This window comes from Geotrypetes seraphini, chromosome 16 (assembly GCF_902459505.1).
Source record: "Geotrypetes seraphini chromosome 16, aGeoSer1.1, whole genome shotgun sequence".
Lineage (NCBI taxonomy): Eukaryota > Metazoa > Chordata > Amphibia > Gymnophiona > Dermophiidae > Geotrypetes > Geotrypetes seraphini.
The window spans coordinates 25,382,839-25,408,787 of NC_047099.1; the positions used below are offsets into that span (position 1 = coordinate 25,382,839).

General features: G+C 44.4%; 1 protein-coding gene across 4 annotated transcripts in view; it reads right to left on the reverse strand.

Moving 5' to 3' along the window:
- Nucleotides 1-4,196: 4,196 nt before the first annotated feature.
- CELF3 (CUGBP Elav-like family member 3) overlaps nucleotides 4,197-25,949 on the reverse strand; it is a 77,326-nt gene continuing 55,573 nt past the window's right edge. For all 4 annotated transcript variants that reach the window (XM_033925189.1, XM_033925191.1, XM_033925188.1 and 1 more), the window contains 11 exons: nucleotides 24,379-24,427; nucleotides 23,941-24,069; nucleotides 23,689-23,768; nucleotides 18,470-18,613; nucleotides 16,813-16,954; nucleotides 15,752-15,898; nucleotides 15,220-15,285; nucleotides 14,356-14,457; nucleotides 14,053-14,196; nucleotides 13,138-13,273; nucleotides 4,197-4,833 (listed from right to left, as the gene is read on the reverse strand). In XM_033925189.1, the coding sequence (XP_033781080.1) occupies nucleotides 13,146-13,273; nucleotides 14,053-14,196; nucleotides 14,356-14,457; nucleotides 15,220-15,285; nucleotides 15,752-15,898; nucleotides 16,813-16,954; nucleotides 18,470-18,613; nucleotides 23,689-23,768; nucleotides 23,941-24,069; nucleotides 24,379-24,427 (1,131 nt within the window). In that variant the 3' untranslated portion in view covers nucleotides 4,197-4,833; nucleotides 13,138-13,145. The remainder of the gene's footprint in view (nucleotides 4,834-13,137; nucleotides 13,274-14,052; nucleotides 14,197-14,355; nucleotides 14,458-15,219; nucleotides 15,286-15,751; nucleotides 15,899-16,812; nucleotides 16,955-18,469; nucleotides 18,614-23,688; nucleotides 23,769-23,940; nucleotides 24,070-24,378; nucleotides 24,428-25,949) is intronic.

A 25,949-nucleotide genomic window follows, 5' to 3' on the forward strand; every position in this document is an offset into this window, starting at 1 on the left:
ATGATTGATTTTAAACTAAAATTAAATTCCGAAAAAACTACATTTTTTTTCTTGCGAGTCCCAACGACAAGATTCAAGAAACATTGATACATTTGAATGGTTTTGATTATCCTATTGATCACTCTATAAAAATACTGGGAGAAACAGATCAGTACCTTACTCTGGAACAACATACAGATCTGTTACTTAGGAAATGCTTCTCGGTTCTATGGAATCTCCGAACCATTAAGAAATATTTCGACGAAGTATCATTCCACTTGTTAGTTCAATCATCTATATTAAGTATTCTTGACTACTGTAACATAATCTACTTGGGCGCCTATAAGAAAATCTTTAAAAAATTAAGAGTGGTACAAAACACTGCAGTACGGTTGATTTTCAGCCTGAAAAAATGGGAGCATATCAGTCCCTTTTACCAAAAGCTGCATTGGTTGCCGATGGAGGCCAGAGTTTTATTTAAATTTGCATGTACCTGTTTTTAAATCAATTTTTGGTATGTCTCCAGGTTACCTGGCTTCCCATTTCTCCTTGAACTATTCCAATAAGCCTACACGTAGAGTTCATCTATTTGCATATCCTACCATAAAATCTTGTTGTTTTAAGAGATTTCTTGACAGAACTCTCTTTTCAGGCAGCCAAAATGAATGACTGGTTCAGTAAAATTATGCCAGGTGTCTCATCTTATCATTTTTTCAGAAAACTAGTGAAGACACAAAGATTTGTAACCTAAGACTTCCTTTGTTTTTATCAATCACAATCATGCATCTTTTTATGACTATATAAATGTATGTATTTTTTATGACTTGTATTTATTCGCTGATGTCCAGCTTATCTTTGTTGTAAACCGCCTAGGACCACTAAGGGCTGGCGGTATATAAGAATAAAGTTATTATTATTATATAGGAGCAAAAGTCTTTGAGTAATCCTGACAGCACAGCAATTTGTTCACATGCTGTAGCACTTTCATAAGGGCCCCCATGTGAGCATAGTTGAGTATTTTCAGTATTACCACCTTTGGCCTTGTCTACGTCTTCCACTGGGATCACTAGGCATTGCATCCGTTTGATCCACAGCAGCCCTAAATGATTCAGCAGCTGGAACTCTCGTGAAAACAGTACATCAAGAAATCCAACCAGTTCACTTCCCACCATCTTTAAGTTACTCCTGGCATTGTTCTCAAGGAGAACCTTTCATATGCCGAACGGTTGGACAGGCTGGGGCTCTTTACCCTGGAGAAGCGGAGACTGAGAGGGGACATGATAGAAACTTATAAAATCATGAAAGGCATAGAGAAGGTGGAGAGGGACAGATTCTTTAGACTAGCAGGGGCAACTAAAACAAGAGGTCATTCAGAAAAACTGAGAGGAGACAGATTCATAACGAATGCAAGGAGGTTCTTCTTCACTCAGAGGGTGGTGGACACCTGGAACGCGCTTCCCGGAGAGGTGATAAGACAGAGTACAATTCTGGGGTTCAAAAAGGGACTGGATGACTTCCTGGAAGCGAAGGGGATTACAGGGTACAGATAGAGTTACCTTACAGGACATTGAGCGAATGGGGTATGGATATTTTAGGTTAGGTAAGGAACACTTCCAGGTCATGGACCTGGGGGGCCGCCGCGGGAGCGGACTGCCGGGCACGATGGACCCCTGGTCTGACCCAGCAGAGGCAATGCTTATGTTCTTCCAAGCGCTTCTGGCATGCGAGAAGTTCTTTAAGTTGGCTGTGCGAATCTTCAAGTGTAACCATGCGGTCCCCTAACTCTCCCATCCTCTGCTGAACTGCCGATTAAGCTCCTCTAATTTGTTTTGCACCTGAGCTAGTCATTCATCCAATAGCATGAAGTGCTTATCCAGTAAGGTATGGTAACCTCTGCAGCCACCTTTATTAAGGCAGAACTCACTGAGGTGCAGGCCAGGCTCACAGGAACCACCCTGGGCATGGGATTTTTCTTTTCTTGGCAGCTTTGACATCTTAATATGAACAGTTGTACCTCTAGAAGTGAGCCAAGATGCATTGTTGATATGTAATAACAGTTGAGTCAGAGCGCCATTATGTGTGCAGATATTAGCGGGGATGGCGGCCAAAGAAGCAACATTTAGCTTCTTCGCTGGCCAATCGCGTCTCATGATGTCTCTTGGTGGTGATTTTAAGCTGCGCCAATCATCTTCCCCCCCAGTTCCCTTGTTTTCTCTGAGTAGGTTATCTTGGTAACTCTTGTCTACTTAAGTAACTGAGTTTTTTTAGAGAGACTTCTTGTACAATCCCTCTGGAGCCTGAACTAGCAGGTAATGCATCCATTCCAGCCTTCGCCGCAGAACTTAAAAATAAAACCAGCCCCCCTCTGCTAGGTCACCTGTGAGGCCACTCCCCTTTAAAGTTCAGTTTGATTCTGCAGCCTTGCTGCGAACTTCTAGTTTTCTTCTGCTCATGATTTTATTTCTCAGTCCACTGCAGAACTCATAAACGCTAAACATTAACAAAGGAAAAGCCCAGCAGTCCAGTTTTCAGTTGCAGTTTATTTAGAGAGAAACTGTTTGAAAGTATTCAAAGGGAAATGCAATAAATAGCAAATAAATATGCTTCATCCCCACCCCCAATGTTTCCCGCCCCCCGCCATTTCTAAATAAAAAGCCAAGTAAAAACCCCCGAGTAATCTAAAATTTCATAAAGATAAAATGACAATAGATTTGCTTTATCATAGCTAATCTGAACAAAATTATTTACAGTTACAGGGTAATGGAGAGACTGTAAACAGCTGCAGCTTGAATTTGCAGAAAGTCTAGGCTTTAGAGCAGGTGAGGAGGTTATTTGCACGATTTAGGTCACACGTGAAATGTCACATCTGTCTTTGTACAATAACCTTATGATAGTCTTTGATATCAAAATGAAGGATTTTGGGGGGGAAAAAAAGAGGGGTGGGAGAAGGCTTCTTAAATCTGGAGTACTCAAAGCTTTCAAATGAAGTTCTCCTAAGCCTGGATCAAGAGCCAAATCATCAGCAAAAGGAAGGCTGAGGCCAGAAATGAAGTAGAATGGTGCTAGAGCAGCAGTTTCAGGCTTGCGTTGGCATGTCTTCTCACTCCTGGGGTAGGGCTGCAGTCAAAGTTCCCGTAGTGTCACCCTTGTAAAATCAGAAACTTCCCACTCCTAGGCTGCGCAAAGAGCTTGGTCTACAGCTACCCACTGCCAAGATGTGCCAGCCATGGAGAGGACAGTTGGGGGTTCCTGAGTGGGGTTCACTCCAAACTTCTAGTCTCTCTCTTTAAAAGACCCACAGCTAAGGAGAGGCAGAGGAGTCTGCCCTGGTCTCTGGTTTTCAGAGAGCTGGTGTCTACATGAAAGGCCGGAGACCCATCCAGCAGGAACCGAGGGAGTCCATTATACTTTTTCCTGTACAGAATCTACTGTGCATTCAATTCTAGTTATACATGAGGAAGTTTGCAACCCAGTGAAGTTCTAAGAAATGATTGCACATCTTATACACTGATTAAGTGCTTCTATAATGCAAAAGTTACAATGCCAACACAGCTAGCCTGCATATGGAACTCACTGGCTAAAAATGTCAAGTTTTCTCGCTCAGTTTACATTCCTGCAGAGGGAGAATGGATCAGTGTGTACATTCTGTGTTCTGTGGATGTGAGGAATGATAGCAGTGCCTTAGTTTCACTTTGCCTTTTCATCTTAACAATAGGCGGGTGCTCTTAAAGGGCTTTAGGAGGGGGGAAACCGAGAGGCACCTAAAATGAGGGCCTCTTAGTACAGGGTTTATGCTTCAAACTTTGAAGCACTTCAGTTGGCCTCTTTGAAAATTGATTAGGGGTGAGTGCCTAAACTGGTAGACCAAATTTCACTAAACTTCTAAATTAAGTAATATAACGAGGGAGCTTCGGAGCCAGGAGAATAATTTGGAGCTTAGAACTGATTTTCAGCCCTAGGGGGGGGGGGGGTCAATATTCAACCAGTAGTGGTCAGTGTTTTGCAACTGCCACTGGCATAATTCTTGGGATAGTCAATGTCGGATTGTGTCTGGGCTTTGGCATTGGTTAAGGGCTAAAAATCAGCAAAGTTCCCAGAATACACCCCCCCCCCAAAAAAAAAAAAAAGAAAAGATCAGTTTTCATTTTACCTTTTAGGTACTAACCGCTAATTTTCAGCGGCGATACCTGGTTAAATGCTACTGAAAATGAGCAGACGCTTTTAACTGGTCAGCTGGTTACATTGTCTTGAATATTATCCAGGAGGTTCGTAAATATAGGCAAATGAGTGGCAGGTAAGCACAACTTTTAAGGTGATGAATTTTCAGTTCAAAACTTAGACTAAGTTTGGCTGAAAAGAGCGAATGCCGATCTACATTTAATCCTCAGCTGGTGAAAGACAACAAGGGACATCCCATGCCATCCAAAATCGCTCGAGGAGGGACATGGGATGGAATGCAGTGGGGGACATTGAGTCAGGGCCAGTTGCTTCTCTGCTCATAATGCCAGAAACCCAGCACCAAAGGACCAGTTTTTTTTAAAAAGTAGCTAGGATAGAAACATTATGCCAGTTGCACAGTGGGCTGCAGATTTCTTCACTTATTTCCTGCTCTGTTTTCTGATTGAAGAAAGAGGAGGTTGTCTTTTGGAGCTTGTAGAACGGATGTAACATTTCACCATTAAATGCTAACAAATATTACCAGCTTGCTCACAGATGATGGGGTCTCCTTCTGGCCTGGGTCACCCGGGTTTCCTGCCAGATCTGATGTGCATGGAAAATGCTTCCTCAGAGAAGGGTTGGGAAAAGCATTTGGGAGGGGCTTTCCGCTGGTTCCGCCAGCAGCAGATTTCGACTCTGAAACAAAATGCATGAGAAAAAGAAATGAAATGCTGAAGAAGGACTGAGCACCAACTTGTCATTATTGGCCATTTTTTTGCACCATTTCGGAAGCATTTCATGCACACCCAGCAATGCTCCATCCAGAGCCACATCTTGGAGCAGAAATGTCAACCAGGCCAAGACCATCAAACCCTAGGAGAGCTCAGGTTGGGCATGTGCACAGACAGAGAGAGGAAGAGATGGGGAAAGAATGGCGTGAAGGGCTTGGAAAAGAGGGATGATGTGTCAGAGAAAAGTGCAAACGGATTGATTGGCTTCCGAGCAACCTGTTTTGTCTCCTTTTGTCTCAAAAGGCAAGTAGCCTCCCATTTGGAAGAAGCAGTTCTTCAACCTTAGTCCAGACCTAAGAGGAACAGAGCTGTTCTGTCTATTCCTAGACCCAGTTCCCTGCCCAGCACACTGGATTCAGCTAGCACTGGCCAGAATTCCAATGTCGTATCTGGCAAGGAGGTAACCCTGGAGGATGGCAGCAAAGCGGCATGCCAGGTTAGGAAAATGCCACCTGGCAATACAGGCTCTTTACAGATCTTTAGTTAAAGTTTGATATGTTTGGGTACTAAAGGGAAAGCAGTTGCCTTTTATAATAAGACAGAGTGAGAGTGTTCTTGGCTAGCTTTGTGCAAGGTACGAGATTACAGAGAATGTCTCTGTCCTGTGGCTCCAGCCAATACTTTACTTTAGGACATTTATATTGTACAGTCACCTTGAGAGTTCAGTATGGTTTACAAAAATTAAGAGCATCACTGAAATACAATAACACAGCTAATTGTTAAAGTTGTCTATAACAACAATATTCTACAATAATTATCTTAAAACAAAAAACCTCTGAATTAAGAACAGAAAGAGTTGCCATACTGGGACAGACTGGAGGTCCATCAAGTCTAGTATCCTGTTTCCAACAGTGGCCGACCAGGTCCCAAGTAGTAAAACAGATTCTAAGCTAATTATCCTAGGAATAAGCAGCGGATTCCCCAAGCCATCTGAATAACAGTCTATGGACTTCTCTTTTAGGAAATTATCCAAGCCTTTTTTTTAAACCCCGCCAAGCTAACTGATTTCACCCCATTTTCCAGCAACGAATTCCCAGAGTTTATTTGCACGTTGTGTGAAGAAATATTTTCTCCGGCTTGTTTTACATCTACTACTTAGTAGCTTCATCGCGTGCCCCCCTCTAGCCCTAGTATTTTTGGAAAGAGTAAACAAGTTTGCTTACTAGTCCTTTGTTTGCTACTGCCTGAAGTTCTATACTGCTTCTCTGTTTTTCATATTGCTGACCTGACTGCCTCTCAGTACCTCTGCCGTCCCGGCTGAAGTTTCACCCATCTATCGACACACACCTGTTTGCCCATGCATTCTGGACGAATGAGTATGCTGACCTGCCGCTTGGTACCTGTGTGGTCCTTTTTCTTTCTCTTGTTGATGCAATTACTTCATTTCCTGCTCTCCAATGATGTAGTTCCTTTCTTGCTACCCAATTGTTGTAAGCCACCTTGATATTTTACAAAGGGTGGTCTACAAGACCCTAATAAACATAAACAAGTGATTCACATCTGCCCGTTCCACTCCATTCAGTATCTGATAGACTTCTATCATATTTCCCTCGAGCTGTCTCTTCTCCAGGCTGAAGAGCCCTAGCCGCTTTAGCTTTTCCTCATAGGGCAGTCATCCCATCTCTTTAATTTTCATCACCCTTCTCTGTACCCTTTTCAAATTCTGCTATATCCTTTTAGAGATGCGGCGACCAGAATTGCACCCAGTATTCAAAGTACGGCCATGATACAAGGGCATTATAACATTTTCATCTTTGTTTTCCATTCCTTTTCTGAGAATTCCTAACATTCTGTTTGCTTTCTTACCTGCTGCCGCACGCTGAGCTGAGGGTTTCAACTTATCCTCAATGATGACACCTAGATCCTTTTCCTGAGCGGCAACTCCTAACGTGGAACCCCGAATCACGTAGTTATAGTTCAGGTTCCTCTTTTCCTCATGCATCACATTGCATGTCGGCTGCCATTTTAAGGCCCAGTCTCACACAGTGCTTTTCAATTTTTCACAATCCTCTTGCGATTTAACAACTTTGAACAACTTTGTGTCATCGGCAAATTTAATTACCTCACTAGTTATTCCCATCTCTAGATCATTTATAAATATGTTAAAAAGCAATGGTCCTAGCATAGACCTCTTGGGAACCCTACTAGCCACCCTTCTATTTAAATCTATTCTCTGTTCTATCTTTTAACCAGTTCTTAATCCACAATAGAGCATTACCTCCTATCCCATGACTTTCTCTAAGTTTCCAAGTTTTGTTTACATTTGATATACCGCATTGCTAATAACATCTATGCAGTTTACATATTAAAAGAAAAGTTTTTAAAAATGTAATGGAAATCAGAAATACAATCTGTAATAGGATAAGGAAAAAAAAAAAGAAATTTAAAAATTTTGTTGTTTATGCTTAATCCCAGACTGTCTCCTGCAGACCGCTATGATCAAAGTTTTTAGCCTATTAACCGAAAGCATCTGTAAAAAGAAATGTTTTTAGGTGATTTTTAAATCTTTCAAGGGTAGCTTCCTCAGGAAGGTACTTTGTCAAATGCCTTTTGGAAATCCAGGTTCAGAATATTGACTGGCTCACCTTTATCCACATGTTTATTCACCCCTTTGAAGAAATGTGGATTGATTTCCCTTGACTAAATCCATGTTGGTTTTGTCTCATTAATCCATGCATATGTATATGCTCTGTATTTTTGTTGTTTATAATAGTGTCTGCCATTTTGCCTGGCACAGAAGTCAGACTCACTGGTCTATAATTTCCCAGATCACCTCTGGAACCCTTTTTAAAACGTGGAATTACATTGGCCACCCTCCCAATATTCCAGTACCATGCTGGATTTTAATGATTAATTACTAATTGATTCTGAAATTTCATTTTTCAATTCTGTCAGTACTGTGGGCTGTATACCATCTGGTGCAGGCGATTTGCTACTCTTCAATTTGTTAAATTTCCTCATTATATCCTCCAGGTTTACAGAGATTTGTTTGTTTCTCCGATTCATCAGCACTGCATACCATTTCTGGCACTATGTATCTCCCCCACATCTTCCTTGGTGAAGACCGAAGCAAAGAATTATTTTGATCTCTCCACTATGGCCTTGTCTTTCCTGAGTGCCTCTTCTACACCTTAGCCTTCTAGTGGTCCAACTGATTCTTTTATCGGTTTCTTGCTTCTAATATACCTAAAAATGTTTTTACTATGTGTTTGCCTCCTACCAAATCTTCTTTTTAAAGTCTTGCTTTGCATTTGACTTGGCATTCCTTTAAGCTGTATTCTATTATTTTCAGTTGGATTCTTCCATTTTCTGAAGGATTTTTTTAAGCTCTAATAGCTTCCTTCACCTCACTTGTTAACAATACTGGCTGTTTGGCCTTCCTTCTTTCTTTTTGAATATATGGAATATTACATTTGGTATCCGCCATTACCACCAAATTCCAAGTGGCTTACAATTAAGAAACCGAGTATATACGGAGGCATTAACTAATCCAAAAGTTATCTTATCGAACACATATTTTTAGAATAGAAAAGTTTTCAACACTTTTCTAAACCACTAACTTACTATGTTCAGTTGAGTTCAAAGGTAAAGCATGTCAATATGTCGCTGCCAAAAATCTACATGAAACCATAAATATATTTTACTTAACCTTTGTCATGTTAGAATATTGAAGAATTAAGAAATGAGTAGGGGAGCTCCTTTTACTAAGGTGCGCTAGCGTTTTTAGTGCACGCAGGAAATTGCCATGTGCTACAGCGCGCACTACACTTCTAGAACTAATGCCAGCTCAATGCTGGCGTTAAGGTCTCGCGGGCGCTATTCCGTGCCTTAGTAAAAGGAGCCCTAGATGTCTCGGTGTAAGTTTTTTGTTAAGATTCTAGCTATGCATAACACGCATATATGCTGGAGCTTATCCATAAATAATCAAAAATACCATTGTGCAAATTTTAAAGACCACCCTGGTTTCCACTGGCAGCTACTGTCATTTAATCAGTAGTGGTCTAGCACTATTGAACCTTGAGGCCTAAGAAGCAGCCATATTGTACAGAGTTTGCAATCTTTGCTTCAGATGGTTATGACATCCTGCATCCATTATATTGCAGTAATCCAGGTCAGTCAACAACAAAGTTTGTACTATCAACCGATATACTTCGGATGTGAAGTTCGAATGTATTCTCTTGAGTCTCCATAATGTTCGAAAGTACTTTTGTTGTAAATATTTTCACTTGAGCATGAAATGTTGGAAAATTAGCAAATATTTAGCCCAATATTTAAGTCCTTGTTTGGATATGTTAAAGATCAGAATATACTGTATAAGCAAAACATAAAAACATTTCAATGACAGTCTCGCAGCACGGACACTGGAAAATACCTTAACTATGCTGGTTGAGCCCTAGCACTGCCTAAAAAAAAAAAACTTCATTATGAAGATTCACGCTCTGGATAAAACTATTGTGGACACTTAGGTGCCAAAAATTAATAAATACTAAATAAACCCCAAGATTGGATTTTTCCTTACTTTCAGGACTTCTATTGATTGCCCCAGGTCACCCCCTCCCTCTTTTGTCACCTCTGAATAAAAAAAGCTGCCACCTCAAGGGAGGGACTGAAACATCCCTGGGATTTTATGAACAGCTCTGTCAAATGGGGAATAGGTGGAAGGCTATTGGCATGTACGGGGCAAACAGCAAAAAAGAATGCTTGTCAGCTCCCACGGACCGTGGGCCTAGCCGGGCACCTGTTCTGCATAGAAAGTCGGTGCCCCACTTTCCATTATAGAATCGATAAGTTTATCTGCTCGAGCCATGCATGTAGCTTACAGTATAAATTGCACGTGTAACCGAGTCCCACCCAGGCACCGCCTATAATCCTCCCATCAGTAAAATACACTCCTTTTTTACCTCCAGAATATTCACCTACCTTCAGATAACCTTCCCCCAAATTACCCACCTTAACACCTTCCAATTAAACAAATACCATCAATAGATTGTAACCTACCCTCTCTAACTGCATTCCATATGTATTTTTCATACAGTTCTTCACTGTCAGTTTAATTTCCATCCTATAAATTCACATAGAATTTTTCTTTTTTCAACCATCTTTATTTTCTCTTCTTTATTAATTTCCAGGTACTTTAGTTAGATTGTGAGCCTTCGGGACAGTAAGGGAATTTTTTAAGTACCTTCTTACTTCTCATTTATAATCTTAATGTATATTTTCTTCAAACTGCTTAGAACCTAACGGATGAAGCGGTATATAAGAAATAAATTACATTACATTACTGTAAGACATGCGAATGTTTGCAGAATGGCACTGGGGAGGACTTTGGCACTTACATGTGCAAGCGTGCCTTGCGCTATGCTTGAATCTAAACATGTATGTGCGTAAGACTTTCTAGAATTACCTCTCTTACACCACGAGCTGTAGACGTGCACATAAAGCTGCCAATTAATTAGGCAAAAAGAAGAAAGAAGAGATTAAAGAATATTAACCTCTTAACTCCTCAGTTCAGGCTTCCTCTCCCCTCCCCTCCCCCCCCCCCCCCCCCCCCCCCCGAACATGCAAAAGCTGATGGGGAAATGTTCTTAAATTTAAAATGGGAAACAGACATAGCCATGCCCTGTGACATGTCCGAGTGCCAGTGGATTTGCATGTGAAAATAGCACTTTCTGTAATCATTTCCACCAGTACATGCTTCAAAAAGGACTCCTGGATTAGAGAATGACACGGGGACAAATTTGTCCCTGTCCCCACAAGAACTCGATTTCCCCGTCCCCTCCCAATTCCTGTAAGCTCTGCCTTAACTGCGCAAACCTCAAATGCAAATGATTTTAAAGTGTTTGAGGCTTATGCAGATGAGGATGGAGCTTGCAGGAATGGGGCAGGGCCAGGAAAATAACTCGCAAGGACGGGAAAATGAGTCTCTGCGGGGCTGGGGACCAATTTGTCCCTTGTCATTCTCTATCCTGGATATCATCCTGCCCTAATGCAATAACCTCCGGTCCATGAACCACAGCCCAAACTGTCCTCATGCAATGGGCAGAACATAGACTGTCTCATCCAAGGGACAGACGGACACAGTGCAGGTCAGCAGACTGAGCTGGGATGCAATTTCAGCCACTGGAATCAGGGGAAGGCAGAAATCAGCAGGAAAAGGGGTGAGAGTAGGGGAACGAACACTAGAAGGGATGTGAAGAAACCTGTAGGATATCCAAATGCAAATCTTGCCTTCTCCCACATATTCTGAGCTCAAACTAAGTCAGATACTCCTAGACCACTTGTTATACAGCAAACACATCACAGGCAAAAAAAAAAGACGAGCAAACATTCACAAGACAGCAAGAGGTGCACCAGGGCATGAAGGGGAGTGCAGTCTCCCACCCCACCCCCATTGCTGCTTCTTTTTAACACAGTTCTGGAAGAGGAGTTCCCTGGTGTATATTTATAATCCCCACCACCACTATGCCACGTCCACAGCACACTACGTGACCCATGCAATACAACAGCACTGGGCACAGGGATGCTTTTCAGGGGGGGTTTCCCTTTAGAAATAAACACAACACTTTCATTCCATTAGATGCAACTTACAAGGGGCGGAGCTATGTCTCCCATGACAGCGCACGGTTGCTAGGTAAACATCATAACGACAAAGTCATCTCAAGATATGATTGGACCCTGGCAGTAGTAGGTGGGGTTTAAGCAGCAAAAAAAAAGAAAAGGTGTTTTGTTTTTTGGTTTTGTATTTTAATATGAAGGGAGTTAGATATATTTAAATATGCACACACACATGGGAAAGAGTGAGATTAGACACTGTTTTTGACACATTCCAAGAGACAGAATAGATTTATCCAGGCATCTTCCCATACCTTCATACCTGCTGGGCCAGCTGACTACCTGAGCCAGGCCTGGTTTTACCCTTCGTGTATCCACACAAGACACAAACAAGTCCCAGCATGCTCTGTGAAATAAGCCAGGCATGGTTCTGTCTGTTGAGCTTACAGCTCAGATGAAGCCAGGACTTAGCAGGTACCCAGCTTCCTGATCTCACCCTCTGAAGGAGTTTGGATTACCCCCAAGAAAAGCTGTGCTTGACTAATTTTAGTGCCTGTGATAGAGCTAGTTAGTAATGCAGGCCTAAAACTTGAGGGTTGAAGGGAATCTGGCTGACTCAAAGGAAATGGGAGGAATTTGGAAGAATGGTATTCTCAAAATTATAATTAAATTACTTGGGAGAAATGTGCTTGGGAGCTCAGCTCCCATGTCCGGGGCTGACAGTAAAGGAGTTCCTGGAGCCCACTGGATTTTCCTTTTCTCTGGAAAATCTTTCTGTCTCTTTAATGCAAAAATACAGTGAATACAGGAGACAGAGACATATTGAAGAACCACAGAGCTGCCAGTCTGGCATTTTCTGATAACCCTATCAATTGCATTCTGGGAGCTGCAGCACTGAGCACTTTCCAATGGGGACAACAAATCCCACACTGCTTTCGGATGCATGGTCAAAAATCAGGACTAGGCAAAAAGTCTCCCTGCTATAACTTGGCAGCTCTGGAGAACAGCCCACTACAAGATAAGTAAAATACACAAGTTTACAATACACAGACACACACAAACCATGCCAAGGTGTGCGTAAGATCAGGGCTGCCGTCACCTGCTACAAAGACCCTGGGCAGAACTTACAGACAAACTTTTCTCTTGTGAGAGATTCAGCTAAAAGGATTCACTTATTTTATGGAACTCTGCTTTCACTGAAAAAGTGGGGTGGGAGATTTCTTTTCTCAGTCACACTCTTGATGCCAGGGATTTCCAGATCTGTCCTGGTAGTCCCACAACCAGTCTGGCTTTCACAAGAAAAGGCATAAAATCGGGTCTCTAATCCATGCAAATGTATCTCATATCTATTTATTGTGCCTATCATGAGCTTTCCCATGTACAGGGAGGAAGCGGCGTTAAGCCTGGTTTGGGGACTTTTCTCTGAAGCCCAGTCAGCACATGCAGAAGACAGAACCAGAGGACCAGTGTGCCACTCTCCTGCTGTTCACCCACTTTATTTAAAAAAGGAGAAATAAATCTCATACACTCATGAATCAGAAGGTGAAACAGACCCCCGTATTTACATCCTGCAAATTCTCTGCAGTGCCCAGGTTGCCCACAGCCGGCTTGCTGCCAATGGTGGACATTAACCATAGTCCCCCTTCATGTTACCCACCTCTTTTCTCAGTATGGCCGGTTGGCATCCTTCGGCCTCTTCAGCTGCACCTTTAGACGCTTCATGCCAATCTGGAAACCGTTCATGGCCTGAATAGCAGCCTGGGCGCTGGCAGGATTGTCAAAACTTACGAACCCTGAGGATTTAGAAAGCACAGTGATGGATTCATTTAGTAAAAGATGGGAAATGAGTATTGAATGCCAGCATTGATGGCATGGCTGTGGCTCAAGAGGCTCAGACTACAGCTGCAGGGGTACATGGGGGTAGTTTTAAGTAACTCCCATGCAAGCCCTTGGGAACTTCTCTAACCACCCAACTGGATTTCCACTGAAAATGATCTCCCATATATAAAACTGCCCATGAACATAAGAATAGCCCTACTGGGTCAGACCAATGGTCCATCAAGCCCAGTAGCCCGTTCTCACGGTAGCCAATCCAGGTCCCTAGTACCTGGCCAAAACCCAAGGAGTGGCCAGACTATGGACTTTTCCTCCAGGAAATTGTCCAAACCTTTCTTAAAACCAGCTACGATATCCGCTCTTACTACAATCTCTGTCTGCTATTGAGAAAGACATAGGGAAAGCCACTGCTTGCACTGCATCGGTAGCGTGGAATGTTGCTACTCCTTGGGTTTTGGCCAGGTACTAGGGACCTGGATTGGCTACCATGAGAACCATGTTCTGCACACATAAGTTTCTCCCCCTCCCCTCCCCCCAAAGCAGAGAGATCTTCACTTTGGAGTATCTAGACATGTAACTGGAGTCCTGGGCTGGAGACCTGAGCATATTCAGTGACAGGGCATATCCAAGGTCCGGTCCTGAGTCCTTTGGATGTGGTCTCTGGGTATCGTATGTCAGGGAGTAAGGGGCTTGCCATTCTTTCTATGGGAGATCCCTCTTCTCCCCAGGGCCTCACCGAAACACTTGCTTTGATTGGTGGCTCGGTCCACAAACACTTTGGCAGAGATAACATTTCCAAAGGGTAGAAACATTTGCAGAATCTCAGAGTCACTGAATTCCTGAGGCAGGTGGTAAATAAAGATGTTACATCCTTCAGGACCTAAGAAAGGAAACCAACAGACAGACAAACTTAGAAGGAATTATTCCCCCCCCCCCCAACACATCCTATACCCTTCTTTCCTGTCACTTCTCCAAACTGACAGCAGTTCCTGCTTCTCTCTCAGGGTTCTGAGCTGCTAGTGGAGTTGGCAGTGCCTACCTTCTCTCTGCTGCTGCTGATGGGGTGGTCCGTGCTGGGGTACCAGCGCTGGCTGTGGAGGGAATGCCTGACTGACAAGTCCATAGGCAGCAGGGTATGCAGCTGTGAAGGCAGAAACACACAGATAAACTTCCAGTACCTTACTTCAGTCATTACCATCTGAGGTCTTCTGTAACCATGCAGCAAAATTTCCCCTTCATTCCTATAACATTAGAGGAGTTCCCCTGTGTCCCTATAACCTCTTGGGGCTTTGCTCCCCTCTCCCCCCCCCCCCTATACCCTAACACTAGAGGATTCCCCTGTGTTCAGGGGCATAGCTACCATTGAGGGTCGCCCAATAGTAAGAGCCACCAGAAATTCCATCTTCCCTTCTTCTTCCTCTATCTAGGTCCAGTGTTTCTCCATTTCATCTCAATTCCAATTCAAGTCTGGAGTCTGCCCTCTGGATCCCTCTTCCCCACTGCTCCAGCAAACCCTTCGGGCTGGTTGCAGCAGGGGAAGCGCTGAAGGCTACTATCCGCCAGAGCCTTTCATCTGCCGCAACCTACCCACAGGAAATTTCATCAGAGAATCAGGCTGCGGCAGTGGAAAGGCCCTGCCGGACAAAGAGCATCTTGCACCCCGCCCCCCCCCGTCCCCACTACCTAAGAGGTGATGGTGTTAACAGGGGGGACCCATCTCGATTTTTCTGCCCCGGCCCATTCAGTCCTAGCTATGCCACTGCCTGTGTCCTTGTCACCTCCTGGGCTCTGCTCCTTTCTCTCACCCCAGCACCCCTGCCTCCCCTTGCTGCCCTGGGTTTCTGAATCCCTGCATAAGAAGTTACAGAGTGGATTTGCCATGCCCTGCCCCTCCCCTCTGTACCTGTATAGTGTTGCATGCCAGTGTAAGCTTGCTGGAGGGGATCCACAGGTGCAGCTGGACTCTGAGCTAAGACATCACAAAACAGATGGAAAGTTAGGCGTTAGAGTTTAATGGGATCAGAAACCAGCCCCTTATCAATGTATGTCTGAAAAGCCGAGGCATAGAGAGGAAATTGCAGTATGTCTAAAGGTGCCACATTTTTTCCAGATCAGTGTGGAGGGGCTGGTCCAGGTCTTTGTAGTCCTGTTGCATGCTGGGAGATGTAGTCCTCTTTGCAGCTCCCTAATGTTGGCTCTGCTATCAGGGCAATTTCCCTGGGCTCCCATGTCACAGGAGGCCTAGCCCTACCCAAAATTTTCCCTGTGCCCCTGCTTTTCTAATACAAGCTCTGCATCTGAGCCTCATTTTCACTCATGTAGTACTGGGACTGGATCAGTTTCTCCAGGTCCACTCAGGTCAGGGGGTAACTCCCCGTGAGGCTGTCTGAGGCCACACCATAGGGCTCTTGTGCCCTCTGAGGCTGTCTCTGTACCTGGGTACGGATGAACACCATTGGCAAAGACGGTGTCAGAGGTAGGCTGTCCGCTGGCTGGTGCTGGGACTGTGCTGTATCCATTTACTCCGAGTGCAGCAGGAATTCCAGACACTGTGGCAGCCAGTGTGGGAGGGGTGTTGGTCCCTAGAGTAGCAAACAGAAGACCTTATCTTCAAGGATTTGGGGGAGGGGGGCACCCTAAAACAAATACTACCTGACACAAGGGACATTCAGATGTGGCAGGTGAGGAACACAACCTGACAATTATTCCTTGACTGAGGCAGCATTCTGACAGTAGGACATGGACGGGGAGGTGGGGGAGAGAGGGAAGAAGTGCTCTCTCACATTTGGCACCCTGAGGTTGTGTGTTCGAATCCCACACTTCTCCTTGTGACCCTGGGCAAGTCATTTAATCCCCATTGCCCCAGGTACGTTAGAGTGGAAGCCCACCAGGACAGTTAAGGAAAAATGCTTGTGTACCTGAATACATTCATATAAACCATTCTGAGTTCCTCTGGGAAAACAGTATAGAAAATTAAATGCAGTGACAAGTTTCAGCCTCTGATAACCACAGCTGGTATTGTGACATCATAATACCTCATTCCACCAATACCTAAGAGACAACTTCATCAGTGATGTCACAATGGCTTCAGTGACCTTTGCTTGGCTCCCTTATACTACATTTTGATTTCTAGAGTGGTGCAGTGGTTAAAGCTACAACCTCAGTGGGTTCAAATCCTGCACTGCTCCTTGTGACCCTGGGCAAGTCACTTAATCCCCCCATTGCCCCAGGTACATTAGATAGAGTGGGAGCCCACCGGGATAGTTAGGGGAAAATGCTCGTGTACCTGAATAGTTTGTAATCCACACAGAATTGTAGGATATGCAGAATATAAATTATTTTAATAAATAAAGAGCACTCCAGTTTAGGTTTGGAAAGGAGTCTTGTCACTGGTCACTCCCCGGTGAAGGGACATTCAGTTTCCCCTCCTTTCTTACACTGGATTTGGGGAGGGCATGATGTGTCCCCATTAGTCCCCCCTCTCCCCCCAACTCACCTGACGATGGAGTGATGGGTGTAGTTATGATGCCACTGGGGTTAATGGTAGCCATCTGATGCATCTGAACAGCTGCCATGGTAGTCATGGGGTTCAGGTAGGCGCTGTGAGCAGCCACGAGAGCAGCCTGCTGCTGCATTAGCTGTGAAGGGAAGGAGGAGAGCCTGTGTTATTCAGGGGGAAGGAGGAAACAGGACAAAATGCTGAATCCGAGAATGGAGGCGCCAGAGTTCAGGTGCAAAAGCCACTTTAAAGCTCAACAGTCATTGCGGTAAAGTTCAAATAAACACAAGAACATGTGGGCAGAGAAAGAAGATTCTTAAACATGAAGCGATGCAGCCATACACTAAGAAAAGGTGACAGAAAGAGACAGAAATGCTTTCCAGTGGCCTGATTAAAAAGAATTTCCAAGCGCATCTTGCTCGCTTCCCTCAAGTTTCAAGTTTTATTACTATTTGATGAATCGCTTATACAAACTTTCTAAGCGATGAACAACTTAAAAAGCCACTAGTTAGTGGTCCCACAGATAATCGGGTATAAAAGACAACGTACATAATAAATAAACCGACTAACAATTTTGCAGTCAGATTAAAGACAGACATGATCAAAGAGGGAAAGGGGGGGGAAAAGTTACAATTCATTTTATATTGAAAATTACATAAAAAGGGAAAAACGAGAGGGAGGGAAAAGGGTTAATATCTGTAACAAAGTATGAAGGGCCCAAAATAAAACATATTAAGTATTAAAAGCGTCTTGAAACAAAAAAGTTTTCAAAAGTTTTTTAAAAGAGGTGAGATCTTTTTCATTTCTGATCTAATGTGGCAATGAATTCCACAGTTTAGGAGCCATAACAGAAAACATGTCACTTCTTCTCGTGCCCACGATGTTCAAAGAGGGGACCGTTAATAAGTTTCAAGAAGATGACCGAAGAGAGCGAGGGGCATTGTAAGGAATAATCATTCTTGTCATTGCGGTTCATTGAAGGTTAGAACCTGTTGTATTCCAACAGTGAGTCCCCGAAGGCCTCTTTTGCTCCGTGGTGTAATACAGGTATGAATTATATCTGAGAGACTGCGCTCAGACCCCGAGAGAGAGGCTCACCTCTGTCCTTTTGAGACATTACCCTGAGAGCGACCTGAACCCCAGCCCAAAGACAGTCCCAGCCCTGCCCTGAAGAGCTTCTTCACTAAAGGTTCAGGGAAGGAGCTTTGTTTCTGTCACAAAACTAACCCGTCTGGAAACATCCAGAGAGTCAGACGTACGGACTAGGGTTACCAGATTTTCCTTTCGGAAAATCCAGACCCCCCCCCCAGCCCCGCCCATCCCAATCCATATCCTGCCCCCAAGCCTGCTTCAGCCCTGCCACCCCCCCTCCCCGGTGTCTGCTCTTGTCGGACAAAGTGCCGGGTTTTGAAAAGCCATTCGGATCCCCGGACGTGTCCTCAAAAAGAGGACATGTCCAGGGAAATCTGGACGTACAGACATCCATCTCTCAGTGAAATTATGGAAGAATAAAAGATATTTTTAGTCCCTTTAGCTCTGACATATTTTGATTTTGACTGTTGGATGTCTACAGAACCCGCCCCTGAGAGCTGCTCTCATTCCTGGACCTTGTTGCTGTTTGTGCGGGGGGGGGGAGGGGGGGGAAGCTCCTTACTGCTTGGGTGTAGACACTGTATGCCCCAAATTGCAGAGCTATGGGGCTGAACATCCCCAGCTGACTGGCAACCTGCTGCATCCGGCGTAATCCCCGTTCCTTCTCCGTGTCGGCAAACTTCACCACTAGGCTGGAGGAAGCTCCCTGGGGAAAGAAAGGACAGATCACAGCAGAGCTCATTCCCACCTAATTCTTCTCCTGCCCCTGGGTTTAAGTATCTGCTATGAGCGGTATTCATCACCTGTCCCTTGGGGATTCTTTATTGCCTGTTGCCTGCTTTACCTCTTCACACTTTCTCCCCTCCACTGGGCTTCTCTGGACCCCTTTTACTGGTTAGCCTGATTTTCTTTGTACCCTGATCCCCCTTTCTTTGGTCCTCTGGTGTTCTGACCCCTTCCTGGAACCCCAGTTGTTCTTTTCTTCTTGGGCTAATCTTTGAACATAAGAATTGCTGCTGCTGGGTCAGACCAGTGGTCCATCGTGCCCAGCAGTCCGCTCACGCGGCGGCCCTCTGGTCAAAGACTAGCGCCCTAACTGAGATTAGCCCTACCTGCGTACGTTCCGGTTCAGCAGGAACTTGTCTAACTTTGTCTTGAATCCCTGGAGGGTGTTTTCCCCTATGACAGACTCCGGAAGAGCGTTCCAGTTTTCTACCACTCTCTGGGTGAAGAAGAACTTCCTTATGTTCGTATGGAATCTATCCCCTTTCAACTTTAGAGAGTGCCCTTTCGTTCTCCCTACCTTGGAGAGGGTGAACAACCTGTCTTTATCTACTTTGTCTTGAATCCCTGAAGGGTGTTTCCCCCCTATAACAGCCTCTGGAAAAGCGTTCCAGTTTTCTACCACTCTCTGGGTGAAGAAGAACTTCCTTACATTTGTATGGAATCTATCCCCTTTCAACTTTAGAGAGTGCCCTTTCGTTCTCCCTACCTTGGAGAGGGTGAACAACCTGTCCTTATCTACTAAGTCTATTCCCTTCAGTACCTTGATTTCTATCAGGTCAATATCCAGCTGCTGCAATCAGTTTTGTTTTGTTTTTTTTAAATACCTGCGGTGGTGGTTAAATAAAACGCAGATATTCAATATGAAACAGAAACTGCTGCTCTGAATGGCGGGACAATAGCAATCGCTTCTCCTTACCGTGTTACTTGTCCCTAGTTCAGTGGTTTCCCAAGCCTGCTCTGGGAGAACTCCCAGCCGGTCAGGTTTTGAGGATATGCACAATGAATATTCATGAGAGATATTTGCATGCGCCTCTTCCACTGAATGGTAAAACTAGAGGGAATAATTTGAGGTTACAGGGAGGAAGACTTAGGAGCAATGTTAAGAAATTCTTCTTCACAGAGAGGGTGGTAGATGCTTGGAATGCCCTCTTGAGGGAAGTGGTGGAAAGGGAAACTGATGGAATTTTTAAAAAAGCATAGGATAAAAATGGAGGATCTCTAATTAGAAAACGAAGGATGTAAATTAAAGAACTAAGGCTGGTATTGGACAGACCTGCCCAGTCTGTGTTGCATACATAGTGATTCAGTGTAGGGTGGGCATCAATGTGATCTCCACTAATATGGAATAGGGAGGATATTACTGGCCAGACTTTACGGTAGATGTCCTGCAAACAGCGGGATGGTTGGAGAGGTTGGAGTGAGCTTGAACGGCAACTTCAGCATTTGGATCCTAGAACAATACCAGACTTTACAGTCTACGGCCCAGAAATATTAAAGAAGAGACAAGTTGATCTAATCATGTATTTTTTAATGAGTATAACTTATGGGCAGACTGGATGGACCGTTCAGGTCTTTATCTGCCCTCATTTACTATGTAAAACCTGACTGGCTGGTAGTTCCCCCATGACAGGTCACTGTACCAGTCTGTTGGCAATAAACAGGGCTTTCTAATCCTTCCCACTCTGTGCTATGGACCAATGAGTACCTGCAGCCAGCGCTGGATATCCACGTACTGTGGTTGGTGCTGCTGTTAATCAGGTCACGTTTCTGTCCATTTGGAGGGTTGGATAAGAACATAAGAACATAAGAAGTTGCCTCCACTGGGTCAGACCGAGGTCCATCTCGCCCAGCGGTCCGCTCCCGCGGCGGCCCATCAGGTCCGTGACCTGTGAAGTGGTTTCTGCCTATTTCTATAAACTACCTCTAGTTATATCTGTACCCCTCTATCTCCTTATCCTCCAGGAACCTATCCAAACCCTCCTTGATCCCCTGTACAGAGTTCTGGCCTATCACATTCTCCGGAAGCGCGTTCCATGTGTCCACCACCCTCTGGGTAAAAAAGAACTTCCTAGCATTTGTTTTAAACCTGTCCCCTTTCAGTTTCTCTGAGTGATAGATATCGGGTTGAATAAATCGCTGTTTTCCAGAGAACTCTCTGCTCTGCCACAGCCTGAATCTTGCTACTGAGCAGTCAGTAATGTTCACATATTGCCAATGAATATGCTTTCTTAGCAGTATCCAAAGGAAACTTTGCTTTGAATACCCAGGAGGAGAGGAGCAGCTTAATGGTTCATGCAGTGGCCTAAGAACTGATGTCACTTCAATTATCATTGCAACTCCTTGTGACCTTGGGCAAGTCACTTAACTCTCCATTGTCCCAGGTACACAATAAGCACCTGTATATAATATGTAAAATACTTTGGTTGTAAACACAGAAAGGTGGCATATCACGTCCCATCCCAGTCCTTTATACTGTATAGCATCACTTGATTACACTCCATTTATAGTGATCTGCATCTTGCCATTTTTCTGTGGCCAGAGATAGAGGAGGGCAGGGTGGGGGGTCCTTTCCAGTCTCAGCTATCCCCAGATCCCTGCTTCTTATCAGTAACAATACACTGATGTGCCATGAGGGGGCAGCAGAGCAACAGATGATAAGAGGGCAGCAATGTGCGTGGTGCGGCCAAACTATCAATATTTGGACTTTCTGTTGTTCCTTTTAATGCTGCCTCATGCCTGTACTAAGACCTCATGTTGACATGGAGATACAGTGGCATGCAGGAAAGGGGAAGGGATTTAATATATCACCTTTCTGTGGTTACAGTCAAGGTGGTTTCCATATCATATATAGGTAGGGTTACCAGATGTCCGGGAAAACCTGGACCTGTCCTCTTATTAGAGGACTGTCCAGGTGCCTGGAGGGATTTGCAAAACCTCATACGTTGATGCAATGACATCACATGCATGCGCGTGATGTCATCACGTCGATTTCCACGCTTGTGCAGACACCCTCCAGCCATGGACCTGATCTTGGGGAGGTTCATGTGGGGACAGGGTGAGGGGCAGAAAGGGGCAAGATGAGGCAAACAAGGTGTCCTCACAACCCTATACTTAGAAGCCAGCTCTGTGGGTGTTTGAGCAACCCCAAGATTGATCAAACGGTGTCCAAGGAGGGATCATTTCTATTGGGTTTATCACCCCCAATCATTTTGAAAGTTGGCTCCTATGTACAGATAATTATTTTATAGCTGGAGCAAGGGAGGATTTAGTGAGTTGCCCAGAGTCACAAGGAGCTGTAGTGGGAATTGAACCCTGTTCCCCGAGCTGCTGCACTAACCACTAGGCTACTGGGATCTAGCTACGTACTTGGGACCTGGGTTGGCCACTGTTGGAAACAGAATACTGGGATGGATGGACCTTCAGTCTGTCCCAGTATGGCTATCCTTACATTCTTATGTGAGCCAAGTCTAGGACAATCGAGCCCTTGTGACATCACTGATGAGGTTGGCTCTTAGGTATTGGTGGAATGAGGCGTTATGACATCACAGCCTCAGCTCTGGAATGTTGCTACTCTTTGGGTTTCTGCCAGGTATATGTGACCTGGACTGGCCATGGTTGGAAGCAGGATACTGGGCTTGTTGGTCCTTCAATCTGTCCCAGTATGGCAAATCTTATGTTCTTACAAAGAAGGGCGATGAAAATGATAAAAGGGATGGGATGACTTCCCTATGAGGAAAGGCTAAAGCGTCTAGGGCTCTTCAGCTTGAAGAAGAGGCGGCTCAGGGGTGATATGATAGAGGTCTATAAAATACTGATTGGAGTGGAAAGAGAGGATGTGAATTGCTTGTCTAGGACTAGGGGGCGTGCGATGAAGCTACTAAGTAGTACAGTAGACTCTCAGTTAACCGGCACCCATAGGGATTGATAGATGCCGGATAAATGTAGTTTCTGGTTGCTTGAGAGTTACTATTAAAAATAGGCCTAACTAATACTATACCCCATACTATGCCATACCATAAACTGTTCCAGACAAACTACCGTGCATGTGGGTGTACTCAGGTGTAGCATGGCAAGTTTATACTTAAATTTCTGCCAGAGATTGATTTTATTACATTACATTAGGGATTTCTATTCCGCCATTGCCTTGCGGTTCAAGGCGGCTTACAAAAGATTAATAAAACAGGGGTTACAATGGGAGAACTATTGATTGGCTGGAGAGGTAAGTAGTGAATCTTTTTACATTTCACGGGTTGTTAAGGGTAAGGCTTAAAGTATTACAGTATTTCTTAGATTTTTTTTTTTCTGGTTGCTTGAGTTCCGGTTAACAGAGATTTAAAACAGACAGGAGAAAATTTGTTGCCGGAGAATGTGGTGAAATCAGTTAGCTTAGTGGGGTTTAGAAAAGGCTTGAATAATTTCCTACAACAGAAGTCCATAGGCCATTATTGAGATGGCTTGGGGAAACCCACTGCTTGTGACAGGTTTAGGACAAACGCCAGGAAGTTCTTCTTCACCCAGAGGGTGGTGGATACACGGAAAGCACTTCCGGAGGCTGTGATAGGCAGAAACACGTTACAGGGCTTCAAAGAAGGTTTGGATAGGTTCCTAGAGGACAAAGGGATTACAAATAGGAGTAAGAGGTAAGTTATAGAAATAGTCAGGGACCACTGCTCAGGCAATAGGCCTGAAGGGCCGCCGTGGGAGGGGACCGCTGGGTGAGATGGACCTCTGGTCTGCCTCAGCGGAGGCAACTTCTTATGTTCTTATTCCTAGGATAAGCAGCATAAAATCTGTTTTACTACTTGGGAACTAGCTGGGTACTTTCGACCTGGGTTAGCTACTGTTGGAAACAGGATACGGGGCTTGATGGACCTTCAGTCTGTCCCAGTATGGCTATTCTTATGTTCTTACTCCTCAGCCCAGTGACCATCTCTCCCAATGCTCCCTTTCTTATCTCTGCAAATGGCGCCCCCGTCTGGTGCTGTCTGTCCTTACCGGCAGTGTCCGGCTGCCATGCAAGCTATTAATAGCAGCCTGTGCTTCAGCATGGGTCTGAAACTTCACAAATGCACAACCTGTAAAAGAGAATATACAGACTTCTGAGACCTAACAGTGATGCTCCTTCCCCCCTTGAAACTCTGCAGCGTGGCTTTACCAATCAGAGAGAGTCTGTGGCCTTTCGGCTGTACTCTACAGTATTAAATGCTGCCAAGTATGGGCCAAGGGGGGTGTTTGGGGCAAACTTACCTTTGCTGGCCCCATCAGGGCCCCGCAGCACTGTACATTCATCGATATTCCCAAAGGCTTCAAACATTTTCCTGACGTCCTCGTCGGTCTGCTGTTTACCCAACATTCCCACAAAGAGCTTCCTGTCTCCTGAGGAGCAAGAGATTGGGGGGGTGGGGGGGTGAAAGTGAACATACATTAAACATCAGATCCTCTGACACTTAAATAAGACTTCTTCAAGATCGTCTCTTTATAAAACCCACTGAGCTAACACTTGAGTGCACATTTGCCGTCCCCACCCCAGAAAGGCACCTTCAGCTCTCATTGCCTCCTTCCCTTCCCACCCACCACAGAAAGGGGGTGCTATCACCCTCACAACTCTCACTGCCTGCTATTACCCCCACACACCCCCCACATCACGCTACCCTCTCCCCGACCACTTGGCTGCAGATTTGATACCTCCACGGCTTTCACTGTCTGCTGGCTTCACCTGGATGGGACGATTCATCTAAAAAAAATCAAACACAAAAAACAGAGCAAAACAAAAACATTCAGATTATTACAAACTTAGAGACAGGAAAAGAATCACCCATTACCCTCGGCTTCCATGCCTAAAATAATGCTCCCCCTGTCCCCACTGTAGTCTGCGACTGAGAACATGCAAAGCTGACAGTTTTTCAGACAAAGACAGATACCAAGATGCTGGATTGAGGATCTGGTGGAAAGATGATGGGGATTACGATGATTCTTTTTTTTTTTTTTTTTGTCAGTTTCTTTATTAGTGAGCAGAATGCAGAACTACAGTGTAATACGGCATGAAGAAAAAGCTGATATAATCACAACAATAATACAAACCAGTTCAAGAAGTAAACTATAAAAAGCTCATATTTATAATTAACATAGTAACATAGTAGATGACGGCAGATAAAGACCCGAATGGTCCATCCAGTCTGCCCAACCTGATTCAATTTCAATTTTTTAATTTTTTCTTCTTAGCTATTTCTGGGCAAGAATCCAAAGCTTTACCCTGTACTGTGCTTGGGTTCCAACTGTCGAAATCTCTGTTAAGACTTACTCCAGCCCATCTACACCCTCCCAGCCATTGAAGCCCTCCCCAGTCCATCCTCAACCAAAGGCTATATATAGACACAGACCATGCAAGTCTGCCCAGTACTGGCCTTAGTTCAATATTTACTATTATTTTCTGATTAGAGATGCTCTGTGTTCATCCCATGCTCTTTTGAACTCCGTCACCGTTTTCCTTTCCACCACCTCTCTCGGGAGCGCATTCTAGGCATCCACCACCCTCTCCGTAAAGTAGAATTTCCTAACACTGCCTTTGAATCTACCACCCCTCAACCTCAAATTATGTCCTCTGGTTTTACCATTTTCCTTTCTCTGGAAAAGATTTTGTTCTACGTTAATTACTTTATCACAATCTGGAATGTTCTACTCCTCTATTTTTGAAATAGGAAAATCCCTCCCTGTGACTAAAAGAAACAGCCAAACATCCACGCAAGAAATGCTGCCAGAGGCTAAGGTAACGTTTTATTCCACTTCTGCTTGGATGAATCTAATCTCAGGCTTTTCCACTCCGCCATAAGGTTTGACCAGTGTTGTACGGAGGGCAGAATCTCTCCTACCCAATACTGTAATATGACTTTTTTTTCCCCAAGACGTGTGTATTAATTTTTTTCATTTTTAACTTGTTTTTAAATATCACAGAATTAAGCACAACTGCTCATTCAATCGCTAGTGCAAATCCAATGTCCAAAAAAACAAGTTAGCTGACATATAGGCTTGCTTCAGAGCAAGAGTAAATGCTGACATCCAGTTAAGTGTCTATGTACTGCCACTGCGAAATCAAAAAGTCATGCATATTTTCTGTCCCGCTTGCAAAGTATCTCTGGAGGTCTCCAATGAAATAGTTTCTACCTCTTCTTTATTCAGTTCAGTAACTAGTGCTCCTTGAAGAGACATCATCTTTTTAACCGGACTGAAAGCCACGAATAGGAAACGCCTTTAAAGTT